The sequence below is a fragment of the Sceloporus undulatus genome, chromosome 4 (genome assembly GCF_019175285.1).
Source record: "Sceloporus undulatus isolate JIND9_A2432 ecotype Alabama chromosome 4, SceUnd_v1.1, whole genome shotgun sequence".
Classification (NCBI taxonomy): Eukaryota; Metazoa; Chordata; class Lepidosauria; order Squamata; family Phrynosomatidae; genus Sceloporus; species Sceloporus undulatus.
The window spans coordinates 105,761,835-105,787,136 of record NC_056525.1 but is presented as its reverse complement, the minus strand read 5'-3'; the positions used below and the strand labels follow the sequence as shown (position 1 = coordinate 105,787,136).

At 41.0% G+C, this 25,302-nt stretch overlaps 2 protein-coding genes across 2 annotated transcripts in view; both read right to left on the bottom strand.

The window, feature by feature from the left end:
- Positions 1-18,951, bottom strand: part of EPHX4 (epoxide hydrolase 4) — a 24,001-nt gene extending 5,050 nt beyond the window's left edge. Inside the window, exons 1-4 of the mRNA XM_042466204.1 lie at positions 18,672-18,951; positions 11,143-11,228; positions 3,379-3,536; positions 1,124-1,252 (exon numbers count right to left, since the gene is read on the bottom strand). Of these exons, the coding sequence (XP_042322138.1) occupies positions 1,124-1,252; positions 3,379-3,536; positions 11,143-11,228; positions 18,672-18,869 (571 nt within the window). The 5' untranslated portion in view covers positions 18,870-18,951. The remainder of the gene's footprint in view (positions 1-1,123; positions 1,253-3,378; positions 3,537-11,142; positions 11,229-18,671) is intronic.
- Positions 18,952-24,015: 5,064 nt separating this feature from the next.
- BRDT (bromodomain testis associated) overlaps positions 24,016-25,302 on the bottom strand; it is a 42,720-nt gene continuing 41,433 nt past the window's right edge. Inside the window, 1 exon segment of the mRNA XM_042463908.1 lies at positions 24,016-24,885. Within this exon segment, the coding sequence (XP_042319842.1) occupies positions 24,820-24,885 (66 nt within the window). The 3' untranslated portion in view covers positions 24,016-24,819.

Sequence of the window (25,302 nt, the reverse complement as noted above, 5' to 3'; positions counted from 1 at the left end):
GGGAAATGGGTTGTGTCCCTCCCTCCCATGTCTCTCAAGATCACTCAGAATTCCTGCTGACATTTTCTATGGAGGGAGAGGGCAGGAGAAATAGGATGGCAAGACAACCATGATAAACAACAAGATCCTGAGAACAGTGGGAACCAATATTTGTGATGTTTGTCATAGACCTTGTAACATATGTGAGCAAACATGTTAGGTACAAACAAACTGACACTAGATTCCTGGGACAGGGGAAAATGCCTAAATAGACAGCGATTGCATTCAGGCAATTAATTAATATACCTACACGGCATGTGTCTGGTCATAAATATACAAATCAGACAGCCAGAAAAGTAATGAGCTTAAACAAAGGGAATTTGAAGAAACTAAAGGACTCCAAATGATCTGTGAAAGCAAAGCCTTTGTTGGTTTTCCAAATCATTCAAGGGGCCATGGGGTGAGGTTTGGCATGTGTACAAGTTTGGACTGCCCTAGAGAAATGAAGCCTGACACGCTTCATTCTGTCATTTCTTTTTGAGCTCTTTTGAACTATCATTATTCCTCCTTTAGCTTGGTACCAGCATGACAGAGTGTAGTGCAGGGCCTGACACCTTTAGCCCTCTAGAAGTTTTTTTGACTGCAGTTCCCAACATTCCAGCTGCAATAGCCACAAATGAAGGATGATGGGAGCTGCATTCCAAAGACATCTAGAGGGCCTCAGTTGGAGCGGTTAGGATGTTGGACTGGAACTGGAAGGGCTCAAATTTAAACCCTAACTCACCCAAGAAACTTAGTGACAGACTCTACACCGGTCACTTTTGCTAAACCTAAACCTACATCACATGTGAGGATGAAATGGGAGAAATTGAAAAAAATTAACGGTGTACATCAGTCGGGGATGCTTTGACTGAGAGTTCCTGCATGGCTGGGGGTTGGACTGGATGGCCCTTGCAGTCTCTTCCAACTCTATGATTCTATGACCTCCTGGCAGGGGGAGGAAATATATAAATCTAAATACTGTAATCATAATGCTTTCTTCAAATTCACATCATTGGTTTCTTAAACTGCTGTTGCATATCTTGTACTGAACATGAAAATGGTACAGATATATGGACAGTTGGATCCCATCCTGTATACTCACCTGTGAAAACAGAAGGGTGTGGAAAATTAATAACAATCAGCTTTGTTACCATTTCTGGGTAACAAATAGCGGCTAGCCAAGCAATCATTCCACCCCAGTCGTGACCAATCAGCACACATTTGCTGTATCCTGTTGTTTAAAAATAGATTTTTGACAGTTGTTTACCAACAGATGCTGGCAAATAAATTATCACATCAAAGGAAATGACAGTAGATGTTGCAGTATATTTGCTAGCAATGCCTCAACATTACTTTTTATCTCCTTTGCAAATGATTTACACCACCCTAGATAGGTGTTCACTTCTATTAATAAATCTGTTTAAGAATCAGCTGACAACATAGCAACAGCAAAGTAAGAGGCTGAAAGTAAATTTTCCATTAAATCTGACTAGACGACCCCTTGTCCCTAATTTCACTGAAGTTAGTTTATTTATAATTTACCAGTATATGTGTGCAAATAGGTTTACAACAACAGAAAGGAGAAATAAGAGTCTAATAATGTGAAGCCAATACAAATGTAACTAAAAAAGGCGTAATCAAATTAGAAAAGTGAAGGGAAAAAGTGAAGTATCTAATGGATCAGGAACAAATAATTAATCAAGGAATAGTCCATCAAAACCAGGAACCAAAACCATTAAGAAAACTGGATGGTATGTGTTATGGTAAGGACTTTAGTAAAAGTACAGCTCGAAATTAATATGTCAGTCATGTTCAAGCAACACAGCAGGTAGGAATGCCATTTTTAATTGTTCAAGAGGCTTGAAATATCTGCTTAAGAAGAGGCTCTAGATTCAGATTGTCAACTTGACAAGCAAATTATAGGGCTATCCATCTGCAAAGGGATCTTGAGACTGGGCAAAAGAAGCTGTAGCATAATGCTACAATTTCTTTTGCTCAGTCTCATAGGTGGCACAAGATCCTTTTGCATACTGGCATTTCAGACTAACAAGGCTAGGTCTCTGAACTCTAAAGCTTATCCAGCCATTCCAGAGGCATCTCAGTTTACCATTAGTTCTGCTCTGGACCTTGAATGATACTATAAGCAGAATGTGTGCACAAATATTCCATAGCTCATTACAGTGGTGGCTCTCATGTCAGTAGGGCAGTGAATCCTCTCTGGATTTTAGAGTTTTCATTGAGCTATTCAAGATGCTGAACCTATATTAGGTTATAATGTTCAGCCCCTTGGACAAGTCATTGGCTTAAAACCTGGACTGGATTCATCATTCTGCTGACACAGGAACTGCCAGGTGTCACAAGGACATTGCCCAGTTTGCATGTTGCTGGTTGAGAGGAATACTCTTCTTGTGTAGGAATAGCCTTCTGCTCTCTCTCACTCTCTCTCTATCACACACACAAATACATTTTTGGGGGGGTTGCTCACAGATACTGCATACTCTTGTGCCTGAACAGTCGTTCTAAATTTTTTTAAAGTTCACGAAAATGTACATGTGTAAATGGGAGGAAAGATGCCATGGGAAGGAGTGATTAATGAATAATTACATTGTCTATGACAATTACATTCATCATTATAATTTTGATTTGGGTGGGTGGGTGGGTGCATGCAATTGCATTTTCCCACTATGGTGCTGCTATTTTGGTTGTGATTTCTCTGCAACAGATATTTTACCTGCAGATGTCCAGATTCCCTTCAGCAGATGCATTTCAAGTACACTGTCTTGGCCCAAAATACATTATATTGCATTCATATTTCACTTTCATGGATAGAAGGGCTCTTTTGTGGGATGCCCAAAGATCACCCCCGCAATAAAGGGGGTAGGGGGTACTAATTTTTGCTGATTCTTCCCTCATCTTTCCATCCACTGTGTAAGAGCAGATTTTGGGGAAGGAGGATAGGTTGCAGGATGTATAAAATGTATAAAAACTGTCTCTCCCTTTTTTGTCCATAGGGTCTGCCAGTTTTCAAAGACTTTACTCTGTACAACCTTGGATCGTAACCACTTTTTCAAAAGGAAGTTTCACATTAACTCTTCACTTAGGAGCATAACATCTACTGACACTTTCATTCTGAATAAAGTATTAAATTTGTTAAATGGTTCAAGAAACACAAGGAAACTTGCCTGAATTAGACTGAAAGTGAGAAAAATGGCATATGCTGTATGTATGTATGTACACCCACACACACACATGAACAAGCACCTTGAAAAGGGCTTTGTTCAAGGAAATATGTTATCATCTAGCTATTTTCCTTTGAAAGTTATTATAAACTGGGCAGCAAGGCTGCTATTAACACACCAAGAGATTCCAAGATATCCTTTATATCTGTAATCAGGCAATCGAGCTTGTAATTCTCACGGTGAGAAGGTGCATCTGTTTCTCCATAACCTCTCAAATCCAAGGCCACAACTCGGTATTCACTCTTGAATTCCCGCATTTGATGACGCCAGGAGTACCTAGCAAATAAGAAAAGAGTTTAACTTCATAGTATTTTAGATTTATAATCTGTTTTCCTACCACTGAAATAAGTGATTCACACAGGAAACACAAAAAGATAACAGAAACATAATATTAACAAACATAAAATGAACAAATGTTGAAGGAGCTATTCAAGGTGATGAACCCTATCTCCAAAACAGCTCCTTTAACGTTTGGACTAAAATCCAGAGATTCACAGCCCCAATAGCATGGAAGCCACCAGTCACCACTGTTACATGAAACAGGTATAAGGAAAACTACAGTTCAGTTCAGTTCTTTCTTTTTTAAAAAAACAGTTTTCTTAAAAATATCATGGCACTCTTTCCCAATGATTTCAAACTCAAGATTACCACAAAGCAGGGAAAAGTAATTTAAAAATTAAAACATTCATTGTAACAAGAAAAGGCATTGTTCAGAGGCCTTTTTATTACTGATGATGGACGTTCACCCTTTGTTAGGGGGATAGGTGGTTAATAGTCCAGGATACTCAACTGATGTTTCATTAACAGAAGTTAATGAAACGAGACCTTCTGATACATGACAGTCCCTCTCCAGAATTTGGTATATAAATACTCATTACTCATAAATACCTATAACTGGAGTTTGGGAAGGTGACAGGATATTCTTCAAGAGGGCTCAGAGAAACAGTTTGAGATCCAACTAGACAAATTTGAATTTGGAGACAGAACAAAGAGTTGCACATTGGCTGGAAGTGAAACACATGGAGCTTCCTCTAGGACTAGGAAGCAGGACTAGCAGATTTGGTACCGAAAGTCTGCTCAATTTGGTTCCAATATTGTTTTCATATTTGGAAACAGAACAGATACTACAGAGACACAGTAAGACTTCACTCCTTTATCATCTGAAGGATAAGACTGGCTTCGTTTTTTGTAGTCAGTAGGGACTTTGCAGTGTGGTTCTGATGTTCCTCTTTGCTGTGCTGAGGCTTTCTTTTACCCTTTCTGCCATAATTTGTGGAATCTATTCAGCTGGAATTATTGCTTTTGAAGAGGAACATTTCTGAGCAATTGCTTCTCTGTCTCTAAGCTATTCCCATGAAATCTATGTGAGTGAACAGAGGAACATAGCTAAGCACAACTTAAGGTATCTCTCCTAATGGTTTATAATGGCCCTGGGCCTCTTTAAACAAGGTACTGAATTGACTGGAGCAACATAAAGAGAAAGCTTTCTTCCTCATCTTTTTTCAAAAAATAATAGACATGCAAAGGACTATCTGGGACAGAAAAATCAGGCCTCAGGAATAATCTAATGGACAATGTTTAGTTCTTTGTTCATGAGGGGAGAGGACAGTATACAGTCTTCACTCCTTAACTGAAGGAAGAAATAAAATGTGTAACAGATTAGCTTCAACATTGATATTTAGCATTTTCATCTCTGTTTTTGTACTTTTTAATATGTCTATTCAGTCAATCTCTTACTTTGTAACAACGAAGATTAACAGCTATCATTAAATTGGTATCCCTGTACAATTTCCACTAGCTTCATTTTGAACAGCTAGAAATGTATTATATAATAGGTTGAAAGAAGCTCCGATTTAAAATATTATTTCACATAAATGCATTATCTATCTATCTATCTATCTATCTACCTACCTACCTACCTACCTACCTAGTATTTAAAGCATTTATAACCTGTCCTACAGCCAAAAAGGCATCTGGAATAGCTTGCAAACAAATTAAAGAAAGCAAGATGGTTCCTGCCCTTTGGCTTAACATAAGGATAGGGAGGGAAAGGGGAAACTAGAAACATCATTCTTAAAAGGCACTTATGTTGATCCATAAGAAGAAGACAAACACATACACACACCCCAACACATCTGGCATCACTTTTATTGCTGGGGTGAGAATTATGCAGCTCTCTAGATGTTGTTGGGTTGCAACTCCCAGCTCCCCCACCTATGGCTATGCTCGGGAGTAGCTGTTACAACATCTGGAAAGCTAGAGAATATCCAGCTCCTGATTTTAGGATCAGTTTGGAATATTGTAAGGCTTTTATAATAACCAACTGCAATGCAGCTATAAAGGGTGTGATGCAGCTGGATGTTGCTGGTCTTCTTATCATGACCCGGACAGAACAGAATCAGGTTAAAGAGAAAGAATGCCAAACGTTGCTGATCTCTTTCTCAGCTGAGCCAATGGATTTTTCTGCTTGTTTTCTACAACTAATAAAATTGAATACAAAGTAATAAATAAATATTTGATGGAATGGTTACTGGATGACAGCTAGGGGAGAGGCCATAATCTATTATGACTGGGTAATCATGGGCAACATTAAAAAGATCCTAGAAGTTGCTAAATAAAGTATGTGGTATAAACATTATTGCAGTGAAAGGTAATAATACTTTATACCATCTGCTCATCTGAACTTCTGTAACTTCCTTATACCACATCCATTTAGCCCAGTCCTTCTAACACTGACTTGCAGTTGCTGCTATCTGAGGTCAAGTCAGCAGGTTTTTCTACCCAGGAGATACCTACAACTGAACCCGGACACCTGTGAATGCAAAGCACATGCTCAGTATCTTTAATCTATGCAGCATTTTACTGAGACCTAACAATCTGACAGAGAAAATGTAAGCCAAATTACACTACAATCCAACCTCTACAGATGAAGCATCTACGTGGATATAGTCCATTTTTTTCTTCTTTTTAAAAAAGGTATCTTGATATAGCATTTTATTCTAGGCACACACACAATCCAGAGTCCTCACAGAGACTTCTCACCAACAAAGAATGCACAACGAACTTTCTTCAGGATACATATTCACAGGCAAAACACTTACTATCAGGTGACTATCAGGTGAAAGAGTAAAAATAATTTCTAAAATGGCTTGGGGAAAGCACAGCTTAATTCCTTCTGAGAATTCATTGTCAGTGAAGAGCTATGAGAAGCTGAGGAGAGCCACTTTTAATAATTTACAACAGGTTTAAAAGGGTTTAGGCTTCAATTAAAAAAAAAAAAAGTTTGTAAAAGGTCTTGCATGTCTCTTCTGTTTTACTTTTCTGCATACTGTATGTATCCTGTTTAATTTCCGGCCTAAAACATCTTAAACCCTGAAGAACCCTAGTTCCAAGTAAAGGTTTTTATACTCTTTATGTGAGGTATCTGGTATGAATTCATGGCCCTTTCCTTAGACTACTTAAGTATTACTTATACATCTCTCATTAGGAATCTCAGTGTGCATGTACACTATAGATAAAATGTAGTTTGACACCACTTTAAGTGCTGTAGCACCATGCTAGGAAATCCTGGGATTTGTAGTTTTACAAAGTCTTCAGTTTTCTCTGCTAAAGACTGCTGGTGTGTCACCAAACTACAAATCTCAGGATTCTGTAGAATTGAGCTGTGGCAGTTATAGTGATGTTAAACTACAATGTAGATGCACCCTCAGAGTCTCTCCATCTCTTATCCAAGTACGGACCAAGGTGAGGAAGGATTTGTTTTGTCAACAAAAATGAAGGTAATAGCCCCTCAATTCTCTAGGGCAAGGGTGTTGAGATGTATGGCCATCCAGCAGTTTGTGGACTGTAGCCTGCGTGATCCTTCACCTTTGGCTATGCTGGCAAAGGCTAATGGGAATGCAGTCTAAGAATATGGAGGGCCATATCCTCTGTACGCCCTGCTGCCGTATAATGTAAGGTCATTTCTTCAATCAAGCAACTGAAAATGATACTCCAAACCCAACAGTGTAAGATGTGCAAAGTTTGCAAAAGTTGTAGGTTTGAAGCACCTTTCCAATCATAAAACATTTCTCCCTAAAGGCATGACTGGGATCCGGGTCTGCTCTTCACATGGCTCTGTGAACCCTTTATGCACATTCACAACATGCTGCTGAGCACTGTACACTTGAGGAAAAGTTATTTATTTATCACCTTTCTCCCAAGGTTGGGATGGAAGGTGGCTGATAACATATTAAAACATTACAATTAAACACAGTAAGTTATACATTTTTAAAATTACATGTTAACTGAAAACATCAAAGTGCTTTTAAAAACACATTAAGAAATACAGCACCTCCATTTAGGCCCAGGGTGTGAATGAATGAATGAATGAATTCCTGCATAAAAAGATATTTCAGTGGAAGGATTACAGGGTCGCCTAATCTCCATGGGAAAGGTATTCTGTTTTCTGACAGTAGCCACCAAGAAGAGCCTCTTCCATATTTCCATCAAATGTATGCCTGAAAGTGGTGGAATTGAGAAAAGACCCTCTTTGCCAGATCTTAAAACCTCAGCAGTCTCATATGGGAGGAGACAATCCTTCAGATAACCTGGACCTGAGCCATATAGGGCTTTTATAGGTCATAGCCAGATTAGGGTGATGGTGAAGCTATGTAAGGCTTTATAGGCCATCATCAAGGATCAGATTATATCCTGAGAAAAGAGCTGCCCTACTGCTTACTGTGGCAAATAGAAGGAGAATCCCTTCAGAAAATGTCTTTGCTTTCTTAAGGATAAGTAATTGCAGCAATTCTAAGACTATCCAATACCTTTATTTCTAGAAGGCAACTTGTGGCCAATATTGGCATCTTGCACAGTAGTAGAACATCAACATATTTTTCACAGTGTCATATTATTGTTTCAATTTCTCATCAGATTTCAATTCATGTGCTGTTCCAGTAGCAGAACTGCTGCTGGGAAGCCAAATTGAAGCAGCACTCTTGTTGGCTGGAATGTGCTCTAACAGCACAACCAAATCATTCCCAGACTGAGGAGGTCAACTGAGGTGGTTACACTCAGCCCAATCCACAAAGGTAAAATGGGTTGTTAAGTACTCTGAACAACAACACACACTGGGATTAACTCATCAGGGGGAACTATGCCAACAAGGTAATGCATGAACTGAGCCTAAAGAGATCTTCCTCAGCGCCACTATTAGGAGTTTATCAGACAAGGGAAATTGGAAGTATAATCCAATGGCACTCTGAACGCAATCATGGAGTTCAACATTATTGTGTGATAGACTACCACACGCAATTTCGGGCAATGGGAAGTCAGTCCAAACGCAATCATGGGGTTTCACGTTATTGTGTGAGAAGTGATCACATGCAATTTCGGGCAATGGCAAGCTATTTTCAGGCAATGGGAAGCCAATTGGAACGCAATTCGTATTCACGTAAATTTGTGAATGCGTTCTGGCCCCACTTTCTTTTCATTCGAAATTAAGAGAAATTCCTCCCGTGTGATAAACTCCTTAGTTATTTATTTGCAACATTCACATGCTATTGTTTATCATCTTTAGCTTTGGGGTCAATGCATAAGCACAATTGATATCACAGTATAAAACAGAATATTCACACAACTAAGAGAATGTTTTATAACCATGTTAAAATATCAACATTTTACTACCACCTAAAAGACTGCACTGTAGGTACCAAGAGAGCCTCTTTATGAAGAGCATCCCACAATTGGGGCATCACTGTCAAAAACAAACCCTCTCCACTGTTATGGATTAACATACCTTAACAAAGATCATAATGTACTACCGGTTGTCAAGCACAGTATCTGCACATTACCTAACACCAATGCACTAAACTGTCTTTGCGTATCACATGCCCCCCCCCATATATCTTGCAATAGCTACAGGTATTAGTTCATATAAACAACTATTTTTTAAAATAAGTCTTCTTCTCGGTTGTACCTGCAGCGAGTCTAGATTGGTTATTTACTTTGCCCTAAATTTAACCTTGAGACACTGGAAGCACAACGATTTTGTAAAATATGAGCTGATGTTGTGTAACTTGTTTTCATTCTAAAGGTGATGAAGTTCTTTCGGCATTATGAAGTGCCCTTATGAGGCAATTATTTCATTTTGTAATTTATATAACAAGTTCTGGGCTCATAAATAAGATCTGCATAGGCTGACACAGTAAGACAACTAAGGTATTTTTAGCTGGAATATTGTATGCTGCGATTTTCCCACAATCAATCAGACATATTTTAATCTCATAAATTATTTTAATACTCCACTTTTCAAAACACCACCTCCAACATCGGGTGTAAACTGTGCTATTTATATTCATGGTGGCCTATATAACAATGTGTTTACTTCACATGGAAGGAAACTATTTAGATAAATTTCATGCCATTATATACAGCAGGGGTGGCCAACTGATAATTGTTTGCCAGCATGGGGCTATTTTCCCTGGGATGTATCAGATTTTAATCAAGGAAAATAACACTTGTTCACTCATAATGAAAATAAGAATGCTCTCAAGGTGTATGAAACAGATATTCCTAGCTTATAGGTATTTTACCATATATAAGGGTAGAGAGTAACATTGAACTTTATATATTAAACACTGAACTTTTTCAAATAAGTTTTCCCTCTCTTTTGTGGAGTTACACTTGTCCCTCCACATTTGCGGCTTTGACTTTTGCGGATTTGATTATTTGTGGATTTGATTAATATGTTATCTCCCTAGGAATCTCTAGGTCCTCCAGACAAATTCTGCTAGAAGTTGACTGTAGAGTTGCACTGGAGGACCTAAGGATTCCTAGAGAAAACACTTTTCCAGGCATCTGTAGGTCCTGCAATATGAATCCATGGTCAAATTCTGGCAGCTGTTGACCACAGAGGTCTGCTGGAGGACCTAGAAATTCCTAGAGAGGCGTTCTCTCAGGTTAAAAAAAGTACTGTTTATTTTTTGCAGGTTTTTTTCTCACTTTCACAAGGGTCCTGTGTCCCCAACCCCAATGAATGTGGGGGGAGAAGTGTAGTTTCCTCTTTGTTATGTGTCAGAGTTTTGTGTGCCATGAGGCCTGTCTTTCCACCCCTAACTTTTATTTATTTATTTATTCAATGCATATCCTGCCTCTTTTCCAAAATTGGATCCAAAGCAACTATGAGATTCAAGGTAGCTGCCTGGAATCTTTCATCTGCTGTTGATGGTGAAGGACATTCTCCTATTGCCCATGCCAGTCCAATTTAACTCTGGATGTGGATTAAAGAACACCTCTTGTCCTTTGCTTTGGGCAGCTAAATGGGTTGGCTTTCTCGGTATCTGAAGTGATTTCAGGAAAAATTTAGAACAAAGAGACAGGTACAGTCAGCCCTCCTAATCCACAGATTTTTTTTAATCCATGGATTCAAGCATCCACGGTCTGAAATTTTTTCAAAAATTATAAATTCCAAAAAGCAAACCTTGATTTTGCCATTTTATATTAGGGACACCATTTTACTATGCCATTACATTTAATGAGACTTCAGCATTCATGGGTTTTAGTTATTGTTACATGGAATTTCACTAGGATTTATGCAACAGTCATGTATGATGAAACCTGCAAAGAAAATGCCAGGATAGGTTGTCTTTAGGTTCGCCTTAAGTCAGAAACGACTTCAAGGCACACAACAACAACATGTGTGCCGAGTGCCCAATAATAACAGTTTTCATGTCTTGATTATCATTACTGAGAATAATCATTAATTTTAGAGTTCTTAGACAAAGTCAAATACAAATAGATAACAACATCAGAATGGATTTGGTTAGCTGTCTTCTTTATGCTGAAAAATGAAGCACATATAATATAAGCTAACATAAAGAAACCAAGAAGGAAGTTTTACCAGAACTCTGGAAAGCCGTGAAGGAGCAGCATAAGTGGTTTACCCCTTTCTCCAGCAGCCACATAGTGGAATCTTAACCCAGCATCCTGGAATTGAAGAAGACAGTCTGTATTTTTAACATTCAGTGTAGGCTGGTATTTCAAATATTCCATGACCAATTTCAGTTATCTTTCCCTAGTGTTGCCTTGCAATTTGCCATTCCTGCCTGAACCAGGGCAATATTTGAGCACTCAAAAGAGTTGGGTTCACTGAGAGGTTTAATATAGAATTCATAAAGGATCACACAACCTAGTTGAGAAGTACAGCCCTCATCTGAATTTGTGAGACTATCAAGCTTTGTTTCTCCTCATTTCTGGATAAGTTTGGCTTCAGTGTCATGTTAGAGGAGTACTCGCTGTATCTGCACTGCAGAAATAATGCAGTTTGACAAAGCTTTAATACTGATTCCATGACTCAATGCTATGATATCCTGGGATTTGTAGTCTGTTCTGGCATCAGAGCTCTCTGACAGAGGAGGTGAAATATCTCACAAAAACTACAAATCCCAGACTTCCATAGAATTGAGCCATGGCAGTTAAAGTGGAGTCAAACTGCATTATTTCTGCAGTTCAGATGCAGTCGTTATGTCTGAATGTGTAATGATAGGTATGCATTAGTGTTTACTTTTAAATATTCTGATCAGCAGAAACAATATTCCTGATTTTGAAAAAAATGCTAATTATTTTAACATAACGTGAGATGTTTTTTCTTCTCTCTTTCATAGAAATGAATGTATCTTGTGGCACATACATTCTTCATCTAGGGGGGAAAAAGTGCTTGCACACAATCTGAGCTGTGGCTTTATTAATGAATTGTGGCTTTATTGATATGCAAATGCATGTAGATTCATATGCTTAAAACATTTGAGTGACAGCTCAAATATTCATGCCAGGCATTCCATACCAAAAAATAAGGATAGGCACAATTACTTGTCAGCATACCCATTCCTACTTCCTATGACGTTTTCTAATTTAGCAGGCTATTCCACATTTGCTCATTTCATAAACTCTTATGCTATTCCCAGTGATATATATTTGTGGAAATGTACAAAAGAGCTGGAGGAATGAGGAAGGGGAACAGTGCAAATATTAGGGCTATCTATTTTATTCTGACTGCAGAAAATGAAATAGCCAGTTGAACAGTGCAACCCTGCATACGCATACCCTCTCAAAGTGCTTTTGAGCCCTGTAGCTTACTTATTCCTGTTTGAATCCTGTAGCTTACTTACAGTGATCAGCATAAGTATGACTAGTGGCTATCACTGTGGTGTAGTGGCTTGAGCATTGGACTAGGACTCTGGAAACCAGGGTTCAAATCCCTGCTCGGCCATGGAAACCCACCAAGTGACCTTGGGCAAGTCACACTCTCTCAGCCTCAAAGGATGGCAATGGCAAACCCCCTCTGAAAAAACTTGCTAAGAAAACCCCATGATAAATTTGCCTTAGGGTTTCCACAAGTCAGAAACAACTTGAAGGCACACAACAACACCAACTTACTTACAAGTATACTGGTACAGGACTGGAGTGTAAAGAAACTCTATCCTCCCTTGTCTTGGTTCAGGCAGGAATGTCAGACTACAAGGCAACATCAGGGAAATGAAACTAACTGGAACTGGAATATTTTGAAAACACTTGCCTCTTTTTCTCTATCAAGTACAACCGAATGCGTGAAATTAAACTGATGAGTACACATCCCAGGTTGGATACTACATGCAGAATGGCTACCGTTCAGGCTTTCCATGGTAGCCTAATGGGCCATAGTGATATTCAGCCAATGTGGTAACCTAACTGGCCACAGAATATTTGTCACACTATTTCAGATCAACAAACAAGCTCTCTGCTGAGATTGATAATAAGGACACCAGCCAGTCTGTGGATCCTTGTCTATCTTGAGAGGCTCTATTCATTTCACGCTTGACTCAGCAGCAGTGCAAGACTATGACACACAATATTGTTCATGGTGATGAGAGAAGTTCATGGGGCTGACTTCTGCTTCTTTCTTGCCTGAAAACTGTGCTAAAACAAATCTCATAGTTTTAATTATCAAAACTGCTGTGAAACTAAGGCTCTTTGAGAAGACAAGCCCATTTCAAAACGAGAGAGGGTATCAGGGCTTTTCCATAATGGTGGAATATAAAAGCATTGTGGCTTCCATCATAGAACTCCAGTTCATAATATTTTTCAAAGAAATGGAGTATGCCTTTATCATGAAAAATATGCATAAGCAGAAGTCATCTTCCCTGAGTGTGATAAAACTTGGATTTGTAGTTTGGAAATACACGCACTGCCTTAAAACTAGGCAATTCCTTCTCAACGGTCATTCTCAAGGTTGGGAAAAAGTTCTAAAATTGGCTGCTAGGTGTGATGTCACACATCAATCCAATCCCATCTCCAGAGCTGATTTTACATCTCTTTAAAAAACGCAGCACAATGTGTCTGAAACACAAGGTATGGACAAGGTAAAGTCAAGTGCCTAAAGACCTTGATACTTCAATGAGTGCCTCTTTCTCTGTATACCTGCTCAAGGACTAAGCATGAGCCCTTATCAGATGAGTGTGGAACTGGGGGTCTTCTGCACTGGGCGATTCGAATTCGCGTTATTTCGCGAAGTACCATCATACCAGCATTCGAATGGCCCAATCCGCACTCACGTGAATGCGTGAGCTTCTGAACTGAATGCGTACTGACTCCTCTTTTTGGAGCGTGTTGGCCAGTGCGCTAAATAAGGGATTGGCGATACCCGGCTTGGGGCTCTGTTCGATCTCAGTGTGAATGGGTCTGGTATAAATTCCCAGTCCTGAACTCCGTCGCAAGACCCCCAGATTCCAATTTTTACTTCCGGTGGGTCTTTCCTCTTGCCGGTTCCAGGGAAGGGGCGGGGGGGGTCCAGCGGGCCTCCTCCTCCTCCTCCCGGCTTGAGAGGCATCCCTGGCTGCATCCCAGGCAGGGAAGAGGCGCGGGGGCCGCTGGAATCGCGGTTTCCAGCGGCTCCTCCTCCTCCTCCCGGCTTGGGAGCCCGCCTAGGCTGCCTCTCACAGCCGGAGGAGGAGGCCGCTGGACAGCGCGATCGCGCGATTCTAGCGGCCCCGTGCCTGTTCCCTGCTTGGGATGCAGCCAGGATGCCTCTCAAGCCGGGAGGAGGAGGAGGGAGGCCGCTGGAATCACGGCGACCCAAAAAGGCCATCAACCTCCTTCTGCCATGCCGGAACTCTTAATCAAAGCATCCCCATTGACAGATGGCCATCCAGCCTCTTTGACAGCCGCTGGAACTGCTCCCCCCCCCAGAATACATCACACACACTCACACACACACACACGCAGACACCGGGCATTGCTAATTTGTTGCAAGGGAAGGTCATGGTTACGTTAAAACCAAGCAGGAATGTAGAGAGGAACAGTAACGGGCACGTTGTTCGCGATTGTTAATGTGCATGAGCTGGCTCTCCAGCTGTTTACCGGGCTGTCATGACGTGCCTCCCTTTCACCCCGGAAGCGTTTTAGGTCGCAAACCATGCAGGGCACCACTGAGCATGTGCGAGGCGGCCGATACGAATCGGCCAATCCGCATGTTGAGCTCCGGTTTGACAAAACATTCTGCACTGAATGCACTTTGCGCGAATGCGGATTGGCCAATTTGAATCCTGCCAATGCGGAAGGACTCCCAGGTATGATGGTACTTTGCGAAATAACGCGAATTCGAATCGCCCAGTGCAGAACACCCCCAGTTCCACACTCATCTGATAAGGGCCTCTGTTGGAGAAGTCCTCTTCTGTGTCTCGCACAGATATGGTCTCTAGGGTACAAGGGCTTGCTGTGAGGCTCTGGACTGGGATACCGCTACATGACAAACTGCTGAAAAACACAGTATCATTGTGAAATGGAGTGGGCAACTTTTTTTTCTTTCTTAAGGATTACATGCCTTCCCATGCCCTAAAAAGAAACTTGTTGAGCACTACATGCAGCCAGCTTAGTGTAGTTGCTTGAGGGCTGGACCATGCCTCTGGAGACCAGGGTTCAAATGCTGGCTCAGCCAGGTTAACCCACTGGATGGCCTCGGGCAAGTCACACTCTCTCAGTCTCAGAGGATGGCAGTGGCAAATCCCCTTTGAAGAAACTTGCCAAGAAAACCCTGCGATAGATTTGCTTTTTCAAAACCCTGTGATAGGATCGAAATAACTTGAAGGCACACAGCAACAACAACAGTGAAGACAACAAGAAACATAGGTCTGAAGCCAGAAGTGGGCAAAGACAAAAGCAAAAAAGCCCATTCTCTCTCTCTCCATCATTTTCTCTCTTTTTCTCTTTCTGACACTCTCTTCCCTCCTTGCTCTACCATTACCTTCTCTCTCTCACTCCCCCACTCCCCCATCTCTCTTCCTCCCATCCTAGTAGGCTTCCATAGAAAGGACAGATTGCCTTTGCAAAGGCCTAGAGGCAATTTCAAATTAGTCTGAAGGACACCTGAGAGGGGTGGCCAGCACAGTGTAGTGGTTTATGCGTTGGATTACAACTCTGGAGACGGGTGTCTGAATCTCTGCTTGGCCACAGAAACCTACTGGGCAAAGTCACACTCTCTAAGCCTCAAGCAAGGCCATGGCAAATGCCCTCTGAATAAATCTTGGCTAGAAAACCTTGTGATTGAGTTTCTATTAGTCAGAAAGGATTTGAAGGCACACAGCAACAACCAGATTGCTCACCTCTGCTGGAAATAAAGTTGTCATTACCCCTTATTTAATTTTAGATGCATATCAAAATAACCTCCTTAAAGAACATAGATTAGCTCTTTATGGTTTTATAAACTTCATCATTTTAGCATAGATTAAGAAATATCTATTATTTTCCTTTATAGGGATTTCCCTTTAGCAAACACTAAGTCTACACAATTTATTTCCATTGTAATTAAGGGCACTTAATATTGAATTAACTTACTGACTGGATATGGAATTCAATTAAGCACATTAACAGTGCTTAATATTCATAACCACCTTATTCTGTTTTGTTATATAATGCTAATTTATCTTCTTAGATAAATTTTTAACAATGCTGTAGAAGTGATTAAGTACATCTGGAAGTGCTAACCCTCTGAGCAATTTATCTTTCAGTGTGCAAGTGTGCGAAGTTCTCAACAAGTGGCCATTATTGTCAGTACCAATATTGTCCAAGCTCTTACTGACAAACTCAAAGAAATGTTACAAGGCACATTTAATAATAATAATAATAATAATAATAATAATAATATGTTTTATTTATAGACCGCTATTCCGCAATGATCATAGCGGTGTACAGTGAAAATTGTAATACAATACAAAAGGTGACAGTTAAAGGAGGGAGAAGTTTTGCTGGGGGAACAATTACAGGAGAGGATTATTGCTTGTGGACCTACTTGTGGATTTGGTGGTCATTGTGAAAAGAGGATGCTGGAGTGGATAGAGTTATGGTCTGAGTCAGGAGAGCTCTTCCTATGTTCTTGGAGCATCTACACTGTAGAAACAATGCAGTTTGACACCACTTTAAGTGTAGTTCCATCTTATGGAATCTTGAGATCTGCAGTTTTATGAGGTCTTTAGTCTTCTCTACCAGAGTGTTGGTGCTTCATAAAACTACAAATCCCATGATTCGGTAGAATGGAGCCAAGGTAGCTAAAGTGGTGTCAAACTTTTCTTTCTACCATGCAAATGCACCCTGTTTATATCAATATAACAGCGGACAGGACTTAACCCTGCAAACATTTAAGGAAAGAACTACGTATTAATAACAGGATGCCATGTAAAGAGGTGTCCTTATTGCTAAGTTCTTTCCTCTCTTTTCCTTGAGACATTCCATCCTGGTACCAGTTCATTTGACCCATGTTCAGATGTCCTTACATGATGTACTGGCTCATATCCATTTTACATCATTGGCTGCTGCTGATGGGGCAGAGGAAATGCACAGCAGGATAATGCTGTGATAAAGAGACATTTTATGTCAGCAGGGAGTAGGGAAGAACTCAATACCAGGAGGCCAGGCTTTAATGGTATATTCATGCTACACTATTAGCTGTATGGAAAACTGAATTCTACCTGGGCAGTTTCTACCTAATAGACTGTTGTAGGAAGGAATATATCCGGGCTAAATATAAAAGTACTAATGATAAAAAAAATAAACTTGCAAACATTTGTGTTTGTATGTGTACTTTTAAGGCTGCTTCTATAAATTGTATATGGAAGTTTCAAATCATCAATATATTAGCAATTTCCTGAGTCAGAGATGGTACTGATCACTTCAATGCGACCTGGAGATATGAACATCACTGGGGCACAATGGACTCTCAAAACAGGTCCTGTATCTCAAATCTGACATTCGATTCAAGCATAATAAGAGGTTTCCTCCGTTTATCCATGGAGTATAGTCCATTTCAGTTCCCTGGTGAATAACTACCTAAAGGTTGCATAAGTGCTTTTGCAAAATGGCAGACCTCTCCTGAATATCCTGCCTCCCTTTCCCCATATTGGTGGTTTAGATTAAAATCCTCTTTCAGGGTAAACATTTTCAGTACAGCGTCATACCTCTCTCATATGACTGACTTGCACCAATTCTCCTAAAACTGCAAGGGTCACCCTGCTGACCCACTGAAAAAGAGAGAGAGAAGATGAAAAACACATTTCAAGATCAAACAGGGTTTTATAAGACAGGCAATACATAAAACCGGAGAGCCAGCGTGGTGTAGTGGTTTGAGCACTGGCCTATGACTGTAGAGGCCAGGGTTCGAATCCCAGCTCGGCTATGGAAACCCACTGGGTGACCTTGGGCAAGTCATACTTTCTCAGCCTCAGAGGATGGTGATGGCAAAAACCCTGCGCTGAAGAAACCTCTCGGTGGTCAGAAACTACTAGAAGGCACACAACAACAGCAATATAATCTCAGGGCACAACAAAAAGCACCTATAAACTCCAGTATGTTTCTACTGGTTGGGTTTTTGCCTTGATCTTTTTTCTCATTGGTTGGTTGTAACCTACATGCTTGTCTTTTGCCCAGCAGCATCAACAGAGCTGGGCAGCAATAAATGAATAAAGAAGAGGAAGGGGAAAGGGAGGGAGGTGCAAGAAAGGAAAACAAGAGCATCCTCTCTCTCTGTTTTGCAGGGAAAGGGACCCAGGCAGCTGCTAGTTTGCCTTTGACAGCCAAAGTCAAGTCTACCCTACATGTGAATTGAGGTCTCCTTTTTTTTGGGGGGGGGGGGGGGAAGAAGAGAGAAGATTCACCTATGTGAATTGAGGTCTCCTTTTTTTTTGGGGGGGGGGGGGAGAAGAAGAGAGAAGATCCACCTCTCCCAAACTGAGATCTCTTTTTCTAAGGGGGGGAAATGGAAAAAAGAGACCAGAACCCCCCCCCCCCAAAAAAGAAACTAGTTTTCCGGGGGGAGAAGAGAGAGGATCCTCATCCCCCCAAACTAGGGTCTCTTTTTCTGGAGGGTGAAGAGAGAAGCCCCCCACCTGCCCCCCCCTTGTTTACCTTGAGGCGCACGTAGCAGTGGGTGCCGAGGGAGGGGTCCCCGAGGCATCCGGGGGGGTTTTCCCGGACCAGCCAGTGGAAGGTGCTGCCTGGCTTTGTGCCCAGGCTCCACAAAAGTTTCAGGAGCTGGAGGCAGGCGCAGAGCCCGCAGTAAGCGTAGACCAGCGCCCAGAAGAGCAGGCACCGGAGTCTCACCATGAAGGAGCCTGGCAGCAGGGAAGGAGGGATGCCCAACAGCAGCAGCAGCAAGGAGAGGAAGAAGGAGGAGGAGGAGGAGGAGGAGGAGGAGGAGAGGAGAGCAGCCTCCTCCTCCTCCTCCTCCTCCTCTGACACAGCCAAGAGCCCTCTCCCCCTCCCAGAGGCAGCCAGATGGGCTCTGCCAACAGGAGGCCAGCAACCAACACAGCAGCCTCAATGGAAAGGCCTGGACCACTCCAGGTTGGGAGGGGGGGATGGAGAGGGAGAGGCGCCCACTGCCCAGAGTGGTACCCAAGCAAGCAAGGATGCAGGCCAAGCAGGAGGGGACCAGGTGTCCCAACCAGGAAGGAAGAGGACCAGGCACTGCCAAATTGGAGGACGTTGCACAAAAGGAGGAGGACCAAAAATGGAGGACGTTGCAGGGAGGACATGGACCCAAGAGAAACACTCCTCAAAATGTCAATTCATGCTCTTCCCAGTGATGCTCCAAATGGGGGGGGGGCATTTGGGAACGCCTCCTGCGCAGAAGGAGGGCATAGAGGTTGCACCCTGGAAAAGGAGGACACCAGCTCACCCTGGCCAAGAAGAGAAGGAGCAATTACTGACAGCTGCAACTACATGTTGTTTATCAGAGTGGGGGACAATGTTTCTATTCCAATCCTACATGTGATGATTTCTTTGTATTATTATTTGTTGTTAACTGCCTTCAAGTTGACTTCAACTTATGGCAACCCTATGAATAAGGACCTCCTATCGTCAACAACCCTACTCAAGTCTTGCAGACTCAAAGCCATGGCTTCCCTGATTGTATCTATCCACTTGCAATGCAGTCTTCCTCTTTTCCTCCTTCCCTTCACCTTACCAAGTATTATTGTCTTTTCTAATGAGTCACGACTTTTCATGATACATGGCCAAAGTACGACAGTCTCAGTTTAGTCATCTTTGCTTCTAGAGAGAGTTCTGGCAATATTTGCTCCAGGACCCATTAATTTGTCTATTTAGCAGTCCGCTGGATCTATAGAACACTTTTCTATCACCACATTTCAGATGAGTTGATTGCTATCTGCTTTCTTCACTGTCCAGCTTTCACACCCACACACAGAAATGCGAGATATCATTGAAGGGATCATGCTAACTTTAGTATTCAATTATATATCATTACACTTGAAGACCTTGTCTAGTTGATTCATAGCTGCCCTTCCAAGTTCTAGCTATCTTCTGATTTCCAGACTGCAGTCTCCATTCTGATTAATGACTGAGCCATGGTATGGAAAATCTTGAACTATTTCAGTGTCTCCATCATCTCCATTAAAATTATGTAAATCTTCCGTTTTTGGTTTTCTTAATGTTCAACTTTGCACTTTCTTCCTTGACTTTCCTCAGTAAGCATTCCAAGTCTTTGCTATTTTCCGCTAGTAGTATGGTGTCATCTGCATACTGTATATTAAATTGTTGATCTTTCTCCCATTTTCATGCCTCCTCCTTCCAAATCCAGTCCTGCTTTGCATATTGTACTGCCTTTCTTTTAAAACAGGAGTCAGGGAAAGTACAGCCCTCTTCTTTAGCTATCAGTTCCCATCAGCCTTAGCCAGCAGGGGCATAGCTGAGGGGGGGGGTCTGGACCCCCCTTCCGTTTGATACAATGAATGGTGTGTGCCGCCATGCCACCGCACCCAAGCCCCATTATAATGGTGACACTTAGTCTAGACCCCCCCCCCCTTCCCAATATCCTGACTACCTCCCTGTGGCCAGTCTAGCCAACAGTGAGGAATCATGGGAGTTGACAGTCCAACAATATCAGGAGAGGTTTATGGTCCCTATAGCTGTTTTAAGTGCTGGCTAGAGACAGTGGGCTGCAGTGATTTGAGCACTGGATTGGACCAAGGTTCAAATCCTTGCTTGGCCATGGAAACCTACTGGGTGATCATGGGCAAGTCACATTCTCTCAGTCTCTTCTTGCCAAGAAAACCCCATGATAGATTTGCTTTAGGGTCACTGTAAATCAGATACGACTTGCAGGCACACAACAAAAGAGAGGCTTCTCTATAAGACCCCCCCCCCAGAAAAGGGCAAAATAGCCTTTCCCAGATCAGAAGAAAGGCACAAAGGGAGATAAGGAGCACCATTAGTTGATAAGGGAGGGCACAGGTGCCCCTTTGCTCCTTGCACCAGCATCTCGTTCCTTGCACCAGCATCCCATCTTTTTCTCCCAATTTGGCTGCAATAGAGGAATGCCAGTAGTTGCTTAGCAACCTCCACTCATTTTCTCCCTCCTTCAAAACAGGCCACCTATTTAATGAGAAGAGCAACCAAAACATGAGAGGGAGGATAGTTAAGTATTTAGTGGAGGTTAGGTGCCTCACAGGAAGAAAGAAATTAAAACATTACAGAGTTTACTGTCTCTCTGTCTCCTTTCACATGAGCTGCAGACAGCATTCAAGAAGGCAAGTGGTTATGGCCCTAGAAAGCCAGGAATGGTGTGAGCCAGGAATACTGTTGACACCAGCCTCTCCTTTTCACCGCTAACATAAACCACACATTTCAGCTAGATAGGTAGGGTTGTCATATTCCAGTCCCTCTTATCCGGGCATCTAATTTGCATATTATGCAAATTATGATTATGTCTATTATCCATTTGCATAATTATTTTTCTACCCAAATGTTTCAACCTCAGTATGTATTTTGTGCATTTTGGTTGTTCAGATAAAGGTATCCCTGTTTTGTGGATTTTGGATGTTACTGTACTTTGCCATATGGCCAACATGGCTACCCCTGAATGTAATACCAAGCTAAAAGATCTTTTAAACTTCTTTTCCTGGGATTTACTGCTTCAGATTGGTCCAGCTGGCAGGGACATTTTTCAGTCCCTTCAATCTGGGATTTTCCAGGTTTTGTGGGACAAATGGCAGACCTATACATAGGAGCTATTTCAAGGGCATACTTGGCTCTTTGGCAATAAAGTGGGAGCGAGGCTGGACCAAGACACTACTGCCTTGCTTGAGGTAAAAAAGCAAATGCCTCAGGCCCTCAGGTTAAGGGCCACAATATCCAAACCAAATTAAAGGATTTTTGGCAAATGAAACAGGAAATCCATTAGGCATCTCTCCACATTGCTGACAATGACAATGCCCTTTTGTGACACCCCAAATTTGCTCAAAGGTCTAACAAAGGGCCCATTCCCACTGGTGGCATGACCAGCATTTGAGGCCAGGTCTACCACAGGGAAAACCTCTAGTACTAATTATACACTACTTATGTAACTTTTAACAAACAATGCAAAAATTTACTGCTCTTATCACTTGCATATATTTACTACTAACTGAAGTCCAAAAACACATTGCAGTTTGAGACTGCTTTAACTGCCCTGGGTCAATGCTAGAGAATTCTGGGACTTATAGTTTGGTTAGACACTTAGCCTTCTCTGTCAGAGATCTCTGGTGCCACTACAAGCTACAGCTGCCAGAATTCCCTAGCACTGAACCAAGGCAGTTAAATTAGTCTCAAACTGGACAATTTTTGCACTGTGTTTTGGACCTGAGTTAACTCATGTATCAAATATAACAATGATCTTTTTACAGTTTTAGAGGATTTGATTCCCAGCTGGCCATTAAACCCACTGGATGACCTTTGGGCAAGTCACATGCTCTCAGCTTCAGAGGAAGGCACAGTCAAATCCCCTCTGAACAAACCTTGCCAAGCAAACCCCATGATAGGGTCACTTTAGGATTGCCATAAGTTAGAAAGTACTTGAAGGCAGACAACACACACACATAGCACATAGGTGAGCAATAGTGCCACTTAAGCAATGCATTTTGTTGCTCCATCTAGAAAATTATCATACAATAATAATCTCAAAGCAATCAAACTGTAAGGCCAGTGGCGGCACTAGTGTTGGTGTTACCGGTGCAGTAATTCATGGTGTCGGCCCCCCCCCCCGACCTCTTCCCATTTCACACCATACAGACCCCTTAGTAGTGCTTCTTTGCACTAATGTTATTTGTAAATCGTATTTCCCATATACCACTGAATGTAATACTAATAGTTGTGACATAAAAGACTAGCAAAATTAAAATTATACCTTCAAATTATACCATCATATGCACAACCTCAACGTATTTTCATATACATAGTGAAAATTTGGTTAAAATGTGATGTTTTAAAAGAAAAAAAATTAAAAGAATAATTTTTAAACATTTCAATTTTTTTTAAAAAAATAAAAATTTTGAAATTTGAAACTTTGATTTTTAAAAATTCCGGGGTCTCTCTTTTCTCCTCCCACTCTCACCATCTCCTAAAGCATTTTAAAGGAAAGCAGATTAATGCCATAGCCCTTTTCTGCCAAAAGGTAGGTGTTTGAGGAGCAGCGGTGTCACCCCCCCTTGGAGTGTCACCTGATGTGGTCCGCACCCCCGTAGTGATGCCACTGAGGCATATCATCCCCCCCAAATAATTTAAAAAATGCCATCAGGTGAACAATTGTATATTGATAAGGTCCAGTAATTTTAAATATTGGATATAAGTCCATTCAAATAAGACATGAAGTCCTTTTAGACATGAAGGTTTTGATGCACTGATGCCAGGACTTAACTCCTCTAACATTAAAGGATAGAACTACTTATTATGCAATACACAGGATGCTATGTAAAATTGTTTCCTTATTGCTAAGTTCTCTCCCCTACTGCTTCAAGCCATTTTCCTCCCAGCCTGACCCTGACCAGAAGTGATGGATTTCCACTGGGTGGCACAGCTTAAATCTGTGTTTATCTGACAGTAAGTCTGTTTTACAGCTAAAAGAGATTCCCTTCTTTGCAGAAATGCTATTAAAATGGAGGTTGTCAAATGTTTTTCCCTCTGGCATCAATTTGTGAAAACTCATGGACTGGCATGAGATCTGAAAGCCTTTCTGAGAGCATAGTTTGGAGGGGGGGGGTACCCAACGATAAATGAAAAATTTAAACCAGGTGTAGGAAATATATAATCCTCCAGCCATTGAGCTGCAAATCCCATCATCCCTCAACATTGGCCATGCTGGCTGATAGTGATGCAATTCAATATATGGGAGATGAACAGGTTCCCCATCCCTGATCTGCAATTTGGCAAAATGTTTCAGGAACTTCAAAACCATTGTGTTCCTATATGGCAACTTTTATTATAGTTTCAATGTTGTAATATATTATGGCAGATGGGTATCATAAGCAAAGCTCTGTGGGCATATGCCCAAAAGAAAATCAAAAGTGAAATCATACATGAACATAAGTGCTTTAAAAATTACTAATATTAACAGGATTTGGGGGGCAGTTAACCCAGGGAAATTGCATAGCAGATACCAATTGTTTTATTTTCCAAGTGGCAGGTACCAAGCAAACTAAAAACATTTTATCCTGCTATTTTAACTTAAACACATTAACCAGAAAACAAAGTAAAAACAAAAAGAAACATGCAGGAAGATTTAAAAAATTTTAAAGCTATAAATAATATGCCGTCATAATTGTGCACTTCTATGCACACAGACAGATATGAGTTATTTTCAGTAGTTTTAAATACAAAAAATGAAATGGTTCATCTGTTTCAAATGTATTTAAAGACTGTCTGATCCCTAAAGCAATACCTTTGTTTAATGAGCAAGACATATAAAATAATGGGTTTTTTTAAACAAAAGGTTAAATAGTTTGTAAGTAGTTGTTGTAGTAGTATCATTTGTGTGTATGACCAGAAAACTGCCACAAAGCATTATGAATGACTAAATATAACTTTACATTGAAAGGTTTACACATATTTTCATGGTTGTAATGGTACACATTTTATAAAACTGAATACATTGGCTTTTCAAAAACAGATAAGAATTGCAGGGATAATCCATTCAGGTATATTTTAACAAATCACTGGTCTTGAATGTTTTCTGGAATCCATGGTCACCTTTTAAAGAACTAACAGAGTTCCTTTGTTCTCATTATAGGTTTTCTTCAAATGTTGTCATAATGTCACTTTGTAAAGTCATATCAATGGTACCTGTAAGCTGTTTTTAAAAAATCAGAAGGGGAGGGGGAGAGATTTAAAACTGAATAAATTCATCAGAACTAGATTTCAAATAAAAATGCGCTTGGATCTAGTTGTTCACTTTCTAACTGTATGTGCATGAGGGAATAACCAAACCCATGACTGAAACTATAAGCTACAAAATCCCCATAAGTGATTTCAGATGCAACCAACCTCATGATCAATGGAAACTTGCGGATCCAATGCCAGTGGGGTGGTAAAAAGGTTCTGTATTTTATTATAAACTTTAAAGGGGCTAACCAAAGTGCTTAATGTACTGGGAACACCTCAACTAAATTTCAGACTAAAACCAAGAGTAGACTCATCACCTCAGTGACATGGAATATGACAGCCTCATTAGAATATGCATTTCCCTATACTCCCAAGTGGCAGCCAA